Source organism: Branchiostoma belcheri, unplaced genomic scaffold (genome assembly GCF_001625305.1).
Source record: "Branchiostoma belcheri isolate BF01 breed outbred unplaced genomic scaffold, Haploidv18h27 scaffold63, whole genome shotgun sequence".
Lineage (NCBI taxonomy): Eukaryota > Metazoa > Chordata > Leptocardii > Amphioxiformes > Branchiostomatidae > Branchiostoma > Branchiostoma belcheri.
In genome coordinates this window covers 487,423-498,662 of record NW_017804276.1, presented here as the reverse complement: position 1 = coordinate 498,662, position 11,240 = coordinate 487,423, and the positions used below count along the sequence as shown (strand labels likewise).

Genomic DNA, 11,240 nt, shown 5'->3' with positions numbered 1-11,240 from the left:
AAAAATCGCCACAGTTAAAAATATCGACTCATATGCAAAATAGCCTCGGACAATTTTGATAAGAAAGCGGTAATAAGTAATAATTGGTTAAAAAAAAAGATCATTTCTGTAGTTTTGAGCTGGGCGTAATGCCGTTTAAGTCATACTCCGTGAATAAAATGCGTAACAACGCGGGTTTACAGGGGAAACATACAAATGACCGCCGGTAACCCCGAATTCGAACACTCGTTCTATTCGAATGACGTCATATCGAACATGGTGGAACATGATTCGGGTTCGAAACATGTTTGTGGCAATCGTGCAGACACACGCCCGAACTCGAACATGAGTATCAGCCTAGGCCGCCTTAACCCAACCGAGTAGTATACAGTGACTAGTAAAATTGCACTGCATACTAGTAAAATTGCACTGTATACTAATACGATTGCACTGTATTCCGTAAAATTGCACTGTATAATAATACCATTGTACTGTATTTCGTAAAATTTCACTGTATACTAGTAAAATTGCACTGTATTCCGTGAAATTGCACTGTATTCCGTAAAATCGCACTGTATACTCTGGCACCCCTGAACAGGGGGCCGAGATTTGAGAGGAACGGTGGGCATGGCATTCCTATGTCACACGGTAGGTGGCGCAGTTATCCTCAAGGACTTCTTTCACTAACGACCTTGGTTCATATCAAAACCATGGATTACATTGTGTAGGGGCCAATAGTGGGCGCGGTGGCACCATGCGCTCTCCCCGAAACTCACATTGACAAGTGCAATTTTCTTTGGTGTCATTCGAGACATTCTTGGCTCCTGATATCGCCCATGTTTCTCTGATCAGACGGCTGACCTGTGACTCCGGGCGACATTCCAACGGTTGACCTTCTGACTGCTCTCTCCGCAAGTTATAAACACTACCCTACCTCTGGTGTCAAGCACAAGCCGTGTCGACTCCCGTGTATATTGTTGACGATTCCGTAACACCAGGGCCTTTCGCTTGACCTTCGTTTAATGGCTTTAATATTCTGACACAACTCTAAGGCCATGTTGATTTGATTATATGGATGACATCCTCTAGAACCCCCAAAACTGATGCGCGCGTGCGAATAAAAAAAAGTTTTGCAAAAGAAAGTTGCTTTCATTATGAAATCTACATGGTCATGAACATTGACACTCTTCAAATTCATTTCTTGACACTTTTGTCCTTTTTCCTTTGATTTTGGCAATCTACGACAGTGGTATCATTTTCAATTATTGTTATTTTTTTGCAACTTACGGTATATTTTTGCTCATTTTGCAACTGTTTGGTACGATTTACAGTATGGTTGAAAACTTTTTTTTTTTGGTAAACGGCCGAAAATTCATGCGCGCACGGATGTCATCCATATAATGAATGATCAACATGGCCTAACGTCATAAACTCGGTTTACATCGTACGATGCCTCGAGCAATCTATTACAACACCTCAACCGGGTCACGTTAAACATTAACAAATAGCAAACAAAACGCTTACGTAAATACATTACATATCAGTCTTACATATGCAGTCTACCCGTTCACATTCGTCAGCGTGTACATGAGTCTGATTTCGTAAGATTTTCAAGCAGGCTGTGACACAACCAACTACCGACAAGGAGCAAGATAGGGCCGTTTGGGTGAGACATATGTCCTACGACATATACAAGACAGCCCTCCGTTTGCAATCGTGCGACAATCGTATACGACGTGTATGATCAGGCCCAGGCATCGGTTAGCGAATCCTGCAGGTAAGTAGTAAAATGATAGCCAATAACTTACGGAAGTGTGAGTTGACTTCTTAAACCATGGAGGTAAAAAAAATCTTTTACCTCCATGGTTAAACTGATTTTCATCCAATCGTACCAATGTCCTTGATCCTACCAACCGAAGATGTAGCCAGTACAATTAAACATCCCATTCTTAGATATTAACAATCTATCCGATAGTGCTATTGTGTATCTGCTACTTAATGGATCACCTTTACTTTCATCTAAAGTCAACTCTCAAATACTCATTATTACACAGCTATATCTCTCCGAAAGAAGATGTAGCCAAGGTTCCATCCTATGGTTTGGGCACGACAGATGACGTGTTAAAGTATTTATTCCATTGTGAAGCACAGTCAAGGGAATACATCACGATCCTCCAACACTTGTGTGTCATGCTGCATTCTGCCACGTCAATATATCGTCGACATCTTCCGTCTTCTCACTCTGATAGCTTAGAACTAGCCTCTACCAATTAGGCCACAGCAAGTAATTTTTATGGATGACATCAGCGGGCGCATTATAATTAATTTTGCCTGATTTTGGAAAAAAAAAACAAGAAATTTTGTTGCCTTCTCACAGTGGTCAACATGCCTAAAATAGGCAAAGGTATCTGTTGCCATGCCGGAAGGTGGATGGCAGGTAACTATGAAGAGAGGAAACAAGAAAAGCCTCTGATCTAATGTTTGTTTCTTACTTTGATGCAGTGATATGTGATGCTGTGTATATGTGATGTTCCCACTGAATCAAAACCATTTGTACAATGATTGAGTCAAAATTTTAAAATGTAGGAACCTAGCTTGTTTTTTTCGGCCCACCTTGTTTTTTTTCACCCGCTCGCATTAGATTTGGAGTCTGCGGAGGATATCATCCATTAAATCTACTTGCTGTGGCCTTAGGAGGGCAACATGGAAACTTAGTAGAAATTGGCCAAATAGTGCCAGTGGAGACAGTTTGCCACTGCATTTTTCTCTTAGTGCTGACCAGCTAAATCCTCCTCAATCACTCTCAAACAATTGCAAGGTTGTAAAGCTGCCTGCAGCGAGACTTTGCACAATGACGGAGCGAAGTTTAAGTGTAGAACAAACGTAAACGCCCCCCTCGGTGCTAGATGCCACTGCACGAAAAGTATGATAATTTATATATGAGTAAAGTACTTGACAATGTCAACAAAAAGTCAAGTCCGGTGATTGTATTTAGGACTTATCAATGTTTAATATTGTAAAACAATAAAAAACAAGAGTTCCACGATCTCATACCTTCGCCAAATGATGTTAAACCTTGCGGTTGATTTTGTAAATAAGAGCCTCATTTGCATAGATCATGTCAGTTGATCCTATTCTCCACCCAATGACAGCCTTATCTTAACAAAAAAGGCTATTGTAGCACTTCCTCATAAATTATGCAGATGAGGTCATGATTTGAATAAATTATGTTTATCGATGTCCACCTTCATTTAACTTCCAAATGTGGCAAGTATGAAATTCCCAGCAGTTACAATTATGAAATTATAAAAAAATTAATTATGCAAATTAGGTCCTCATTTACATAATCTATATCCTCAGATGTTTTTCTTGTTCTCAAGTAGATGTCACAGGTGTTTCATAGTTCTATTATCGAACAAAGCAGATTTATAGAATTTCCTCATTAATTATGCAAATTAGCTCCTTCTTTGCATAATTGTCATATGATTATGTCAAGCATCACTTCAACTATCTACATACCAAAACTCACGACAATCCGTCAATCGGTTCTTGAGTTATCCGCCTTCGAAACTTTTTCAACAAATGCTCCTGCAGTTCCAGAACAAGCCGCTAGGGAACCCAAACTCATGTCACTTCTTCCATATCCCAAGAGCTATCTGCCATTCAAACTTCGTGACCCTAGCATGTGCAGATCACGAGATATCAAAACAGGAAGTTCTGCTGCAGTACCTAGGAAAGCTGCCAGGGGGCCCAAAATCTAATCTTTTCTAGGTCTCATGAAGATCTACCCACCTACCAAGTTTCATTCCAATCCATCCATTGCTTCTCGAGTTATTTTGCTAAACCACACACACACACACACAAACACACATACAAACGCTACTGAAAACATAACCTTCTTGGCGAAGGTAAAAACAATAAAACTTGTTGTAAAACAATAAAACTGACTGATGATGGTGAAGCTGCCAGACTAGGCCAAGGTGAGTATCCAAGAGTGTTGAGACTTCAGCGCCACCTATTGAGAAAACGGTCACCTGGTACTAGTATCATATAGCCTGGGTGCCATCCCCAGTAGTATTTGCCCGCTCTATAAGGTCGGCACCCAGGCTAAGTATTATACCCAAATGATCTGAAATTTTGTGTGGATGTGCCTCAGATATAAACCAATAGTTAACACCTTTGGCATATATACAATGTGTAATTTGGGACTTTTTTTTTACTCTTTTCAGGTCCAAATCCACTGTGCTGTACGGTGTGACACCATGAAGAAATTACAAGTAAACCCCTTCGTCTACTTTCTCGCCATACTCTTCGGCTGCGGCTCCTGGATCGCCTTCAATGGTTTGTGGGTGGAGCTGCCAATCATCGTGCAGCACGCCCCGGAGGGGTGGAGCCTGCCGTCTTACCTGTCAGTCATCATCGCCATGGCTAACGTCGGACCAATCGCGTTCACGCTAGCGAGCGTATTGGCACCCGGGAGAGTCAGCGTGAAAGCGGTGGTCTACACTATTGTGTCGATCGGAATCGTGTCGTGCGCGCTGCTGCCATTTTTCTGGAAGTATACCATCTACATAGCAGGCGCGAACCGCAGCGTCGCATTACTGCTTCTTGCGTTCTTACTCGGAGTGGGGGGCTGTACCTCCTCTGTCGCCTTCATGCCCTTCATGGCGGTCTTCACCTCCCCCTATCTAAACCCTTACTTCATCGGCGAGGGGATGAGCGGCCTGGTTCCGAGCTTGGTCGCGCTGGGGCAAGGCGTCGGCGGGAACCCTGATTGTCAGAACGTCTCATTCGTCAACTCCACGGTCGTCGACGGAGTTCTGACGAACATCACAGAATACACCAACGTGTACGTCACCAAGGACCCCAACTTCCCAGTCGAGAATTTCTTCTGGTTCCTCTTCGCCATGATGCTGGCGTGCGGAATCGCCTTCCTCCTGTTAAACCATCTCCCATTGGCTAAGAAAGAGCAGGTCGACGCGGCTATAATTAGGTCAGCAGAATCACCACCAACCGACGGCTGCTCCAACCCCGGTTTAGAGATGGAGTCCGTGGAAACGAAAGGTTCCGTTGAGACCTCTACTGCTAATGAAAGCGATGTCGTCTCGTGTCGAAAGACGGTAGAAGTCAACAACCCGGTTGCTGATGGCCGTGGCAAGGATTATCTGGTAGCCGAGAGGAAAGGGCTGTCGCGGGGAGGTTACGTGTACTTGCTGTGCGTCGAAGCCTGGGTGAACGCCCTCAGTAACGGCGTCCTCCCCTCCATCCAATCCTACTCCTGCCTCCCGTACGGAAACACCGCCTACCACCTGGCTGTGACCCTGGCCAACATGGCCAATCCGCTGGCCTGTTTCATCTCCTTCTTCCTCCCCACCACGTCCTTCCTACTGGTGGGGGTGCTGTCGCTAGCGGGAACAGCCGTGGGGGCGTACATCCTGGTACTCGCGGCCATGAGCCCCACCCCTGTACTACTGGGGACGGACGGAGGAGTGGTCTTGGTGGTAAGTTTGAAATTATATCTATTGGATTTCATATGACGACGGATGTAACAAATTCAACTGGCACTGTCAGGAGAAGGTTATATGTTATCTACATGTAGATAGACTAGAGTTTATCAAAACAAGGCAAGTTTTCTTTTACGTAGTATTTAATTATTTCACTGACACTATCTACGCTGCTAATGGGACTTTGCCTTTATTTTTCCCGCCCAGATTCTTGCATGGATCTCAGTAGTGGGACTTTTCTCCTACGTGAAGGTGACGATCGGGTCCATTTTCCGCGAGGAGGGACAGAGGGCGCTGCTGTACTGTGGAGCCGTCATGCAGGCCGGCTCCTGTGTCGGCGCCATCGTCACCTTCCTGTTCGTCAACGTGTTTCCCATGTTCCAACAGAACGACGCCTGTGATCTCTGACTTCCGTTTCATGCGAGACCACCTCTGCTTGACTTTTGCCAGAAAACTCTTACAATCTCCCGACTACCGGCATTGGTTTCCTCCCCGCCGTGGGGACATCAGTGGACGTACAACACGGTCCAGTAACCAGATATACTGCTTAAGAACAAGAACTGAACGCTTTAGAAACAGCGCATGTTACCATACATTGTTAAATTACTGAATAACTTTGAAACGGCAATGTAAAAGTGATCTGTTGCTAATGTTGTTTCATGTACATCACCTCACCGAACTGTTTTTACTGCATAATGTAACGTTTTGACATATAATATGCATATTGACTGTCAAACCATTTACTAAAGCAGAGGACTATTTTATGATTATATAAATTTTAACAATGTGTAATAATGTGCAATAATGTTTTAACAATAATACCCATATTTCAATGATATTTTGTGTGACCACAGAGCAATTCAGGCATCCAGTATGGTTGCCTGCGAGTCTGTCGTCAGTGCAAATTGTGTATGTCTTGAGTTTCAAATTGAAATAAACCATTCTACTACTACATGTCCGTAGCCAGGGCCCACACATGTGCACGCTCACTTTTTATCTAAGGGTCCACTCTTTATCTAAAGGATCCTAAAGGTCCAAGAATTTTAAACGGTGGACTGATTTGTATCACCAGCCGGACTTTTTTTTTTTTTTATTGAATGAAACAATACAAGACAAGGACGAAGTGGGGCTGAACTCAAGTTATACAACTTATTTTACAGCCCCACTTAACATTTAACATAAATACAATGGTCATACAAGTAGTGCGCTGAGAAACTAGACACCATACATACAGTAATATATCTAAAGAGAAGTGTTATATGATCAAACAAAACAGAGTATACTATGTAACAAAAAAACGTTTAGTGCCGCTTATAAAATCTTGAGTAAGTAACATAATTTTTTCATTGTACTCAGAAGGTATCGCAAACGATCCCCTGAGTACAAGATGGAGCCTGGCACTTTCTGAAAGGGCATCTAAATCAATCAAATGACCGATTAAATCAGAGAGATTGTTAAGAAAATCAGCTCTTAACTGAGTAAACAAAGGGCAGTGTAATATAAAATGAGAAATGGATTCGCAGGGATACCCACAAATACATGAAGGGCTAAGAATCAAAGCACGATTAAAAAGACTATAGTTAAGATTGCAGGTACCGATGCGTAACCGGGTAAGAAGGGCGCAGGTGTACCAAAGGTACATAACGTAAGTAGCGAATATCAAAGTCAAGATCATTCCAATAATTTAAACAGTACGGGATAAAGGATTTACAATGTCTATTAGTAAAAGGCCTACTGAGTCTAAAGTTTAATTTGTTTCTTAGGTTGTATACAGTAGTATTGTTGAGGGATCCGAAAGAGAAGAAGCAAGACGAGCTTCATAATAAGCCTTGGCTTTGGTAATTGAATTACATAATTTGTTTCGTATTTTACGATATGCTTCCCAGTGAACATCAAGATTGGTCAGCTTGGCAGTTCTATGTGATTTATCGCGTAGCCGCATAAGTCTCTTAAGACTATAAGTCATCCACGGTTTTCCTTTAGATTTGATAGTGATATTTCTGTGAGGAACGCACCGAGATTTTGCCTCTAAAATGAGTTCAACTAGTTTATTGCATGCCTCATTTACTGTTCCGCACCTATACACATCAGACCAGCTGGGATCAGATACAAAAGTTAAGAGAGAATCATAATCAAGGTTTTTATAGTCCCAGATAGTACGTATATAAGGTTTAGGGACAGTAAAAAAGAGCTTCATATTGCCTATAATAGGAGTATGATGGCAACCGGATAAAGGAGACAAAACTTGAAAAACAAAGGGCTGTCAGTAAATATTAAATCAAGTAGAGAGGGGGACTGTGAAAGATCACAGGTAGGTTCTATGATGGTCTGATAAAGATTCAATAACAGCTGAGCTTGGTACATTTTTGCACCGGCATGATTAATAGGATCCAGGTGCCACCACTCTTTATGTTTTGCATTGAAATCTCCAGTTATGACAATGGCATCGGGGCGCGAGGAATGCGCCCTGATGACAGAGTCAATGAAACAGTCCACAAATTCATTAATTATGCAAACATTTTGTCCGGGTGGCCGGTAATAGACAGAAAACAAAATTTTGAATTGGTTAATATGAAGTTCAAGCCAGATAGATTCAAAAGAACTGGGCTCCAAATCGGAGCGTCTGATACATGATATCGAATCTGATACATACACAAGTACCCCTCCGCCGTGGCGATTGCGATCACGACGAAAAGGCGGCTGAAAACCAGCTAATGAGATTTCCTCCGAATCAATAGAGTCTCCCAGCCATGTCTCAGTGACAGCAATTATATCCAAATGAAAATCAGATATTAAGGAAGAAATCTCATCAAGCTTGGTACCAGCAACAATGCTATTGACATTAGAATGCATAAAGGATAAACCTTTGAAAGAGCCTAAATCATTCAGGTCAGAGATATACATGGGATTAGTCATCATGATCAAATTCAAATAGCAAAACCTTCTCTACAGTATAGTTTAAAGAATGGAGTAAGAGGTCAAGCGCACATACATAATAAATGAGTTTGATTACAAATGACAGAAATACACACGAACAATTACAACATAAACTTTTCAACTGATGACATCGGTGTAGCAAGCATACTAGGCGATGGTCATCAATATCAAGTTCGATCATCGCCAGACCAAAATAAACACAATCGTGCGGCGCAGTGAAAGTAACCAAAGATCAGTATTGTTTCTACATGCATTCAACATGGACCAAGTCCAACAAAGACAAAGTCAAAGTCAAAAAAAGTCAAGTCAAAGCCGCCACAGAAATTTGTACTTCAGTCAACATGCTTGATCGTTGTGCTGTCACCCATTGCCAAGTCCACAGCATCTATTGTTTTCATCAGCTTACCGTTCACGATCAGAACTGCACAGGTATCCTTCTGTGGCACGCGTATCGATACCTTAACGTCCTTTCGGTTGTCTCTAGCCTCCTTCAAAATCCTCTCGCGATCAGGAACGAGCTCATTACGGGCTGCTTGGAGCGGACGAGGTAGGTGTTCGTGGACGGCGTAACCGATCCGTTGGTCAGTGCTTAGGTTCCTCCAAGCGGTCAGAATAGACTCTCGTTGGTGAAGGTTAACCAGACGTACGAGCATGGGCGGGTTGGGTTTGGCCTTGGTTGGTTTAGCAAGACGATGGACAGCCGCGGTAGGTATGGCCTCATGCATATTCAGATGGTTTGACATAAAGTCGAGAAAGACCTGTTGCGCTTTTTCGTCTTGCTTCCATTCAAGTCCCCTGACAATGATGTCGGGTTTCATGGAGTAGCGTTCAGCCACAAGAGTAGCTCGAATCCGCTCTTTTTTCTCGCGTTGAAGGGATTGCTGAAGCTCCTGTAGCTCATTTGCATGATAGTTAGCTGATGTTTCGAGGTCATTGACCTTAGTACGCAGAGAGGAAACCTCACCTGCAATGTCCATCAACTTTGAATCAAGGGCCTGGATTTGTTGAGACAACTGTCCTCCCACAGTTTTAAACTCAGCCATGACAGCTTCATGCTGCGCCTTTGTCTGGTCCAGAAGCAGCTGTACCAAGGGCTGTAGGTCGGTAGGAAGGTTCCCAAGGTCCAGACCACCATGCGCCATCTTTCCTTTCTTGGTCGGAGGACTCTTCCTTTTGTCGCCAGGTATTTGTTCGTTGCTGACGTTTCTGAGCCTCTTGTCGCGTTTTCTCGACATCTATGAAGAGCCCAAGGAAAGAGTACACCTTCCACCAGAAAATTTCAAGACTTGACCACAAGGAAGAGGCCGAAAAAAGTAGAAGCAAACAAAATGCAGCGGAGCCGCACACACACACGACTTACGCACTCGCCGCCATATTGAAAAAAAAACAGCCGGACTTGAATCCTATCCTGATTTTTCTTTTGAAATCCTCTCAAAAATGCAGGAAAGGTTTAATTTTCAACCCCCGAGGAGCCTAACGCCTACGGGAATGCATTTAAGTCCAGACTGATGTATGATTTTAACAAGAGTTGGGTTTCTAGAAGGGGCAACGTGATTAGCACTCATGGCATAGAGCAACTGTGAGGTCATGGAAACTTGTGTATAGAAAACCCTCACTGTTGCTTCGTAAGATCCGCCCAAGTAGCTCATTTCAGGCAGAAAAATGGTGCTTCAATTGGCAGGCTATCCGTGAGTTAGGCCACAGCAAGTAAATTTTATGAATGACATCCTCCGCAGACTCCAAATCTAATGCGATAGGGCGAAAAAAAAACAAGGCGGGCCAAAAAAGAAGATTCCTACATTTTCAAATTTCGACTTCATCAGCCTTGTTAAACAAGAAATAATACCTATAATGTGCTGTTTACTGCCAACTTTTACAACATCCATTTGTCACTGAAAAAAGTTTTGAAAACTAAAAGTTTTAAATCATTGTACAAATGGTTTCAATTCAGTGGGGAAAATGTAAAAGGAATGAAATACATCACTGCATCAATGTAAAAGACAAAACAATGAATAAGAACCCTGTCTTGCCTCCTCTCTTCATATCTATCTGCTATCCACGTTCCGGTATGGCAAAACATGCCATTTTTCCCATTTTCGACATATTGACCACTGTCAGAGGGCAACAAAATGTCTTTTTTTCCGAAATCGGGCGAAAATCAATGCGCGCGCTGATGTCATCCATAAAAATTACTTGCTGTGCCCTTATGGATTCTACGTGATAGGAATCATGAATTTCCACATTGATTATGCACATTGAGTCCTTTTTTTGCATAATTTACATTTCAAATAATTTACATTCCCAAAATGATTGAAATCTATCGCTGCAGTACCAAGGAGGCCAGAAACTGATGACAAGTATATACTGTAACTACTAGTATGTTTTTTGACGTCGAAAACACGTTTTGTGGAAACAGTGTAATGCATATGAATAACTAGAGTTCCCCGATCTCATACCTTCGCCAAATGATGTTAATCTTTATGACTGACAAATTATAGATTAGATTATTCCCCCCTGATTTAAGAAATAGGAACCTAATTTTCATGAATTATATCATTTTATCATAATCTCAACCAAAAGACAGTCTTATATTAACAAACAATGCATTCTAGCATTTCCTAATAAATTATGCAAATGAGGTCCTGATTTGAATAAATTATGTTTAATGATATTCACCTCAATTTAACTTTCAAATACCACAAGTATGAAATTCCAGGCAGTTATCATTACATAATTATAAAATTTTCTCATTAGTTATGCAAATTAAGCCATTATTAACATAATCAATATCTTCCTGTGTTTCTCTCGTTGTCAATTACC

At 42.1% G+C, this 11,240-nt stretch overlaps 1 protein-coding gene across 1 annotated transcript; it reads left to right on the top strand.

Annotated features, from left to right (window-relative positions):
* The first annotated feature begins 1,576 nt into the window (after positions 1-1,576).
* LOC109483248 (solute carrier family 52, riboflavin transporter, member 3-B-like) lies at positions 1,577-6,154 on the top strand. Its single transcript, XM_019786236.1, has 3 exons — positions 1,577-1,756; positions 4,209-5,480; positions 5,691-6,154. The coding sequence occupies exons 2-3, from the start codon at positions 4,242-4,244 to the stop codon at positions 5,889-5,891; spliced, it is 1,440 nt and encodes a 479-aa protein (XP_019641795.1). The 5' UTR covers positions 1,577-1,756; positions 4,209-4,241; the 3' UTR covers positions 5,892-6,154.
* Positions 6,155-11,240: the final 5,086 nt, after the last annotated feature.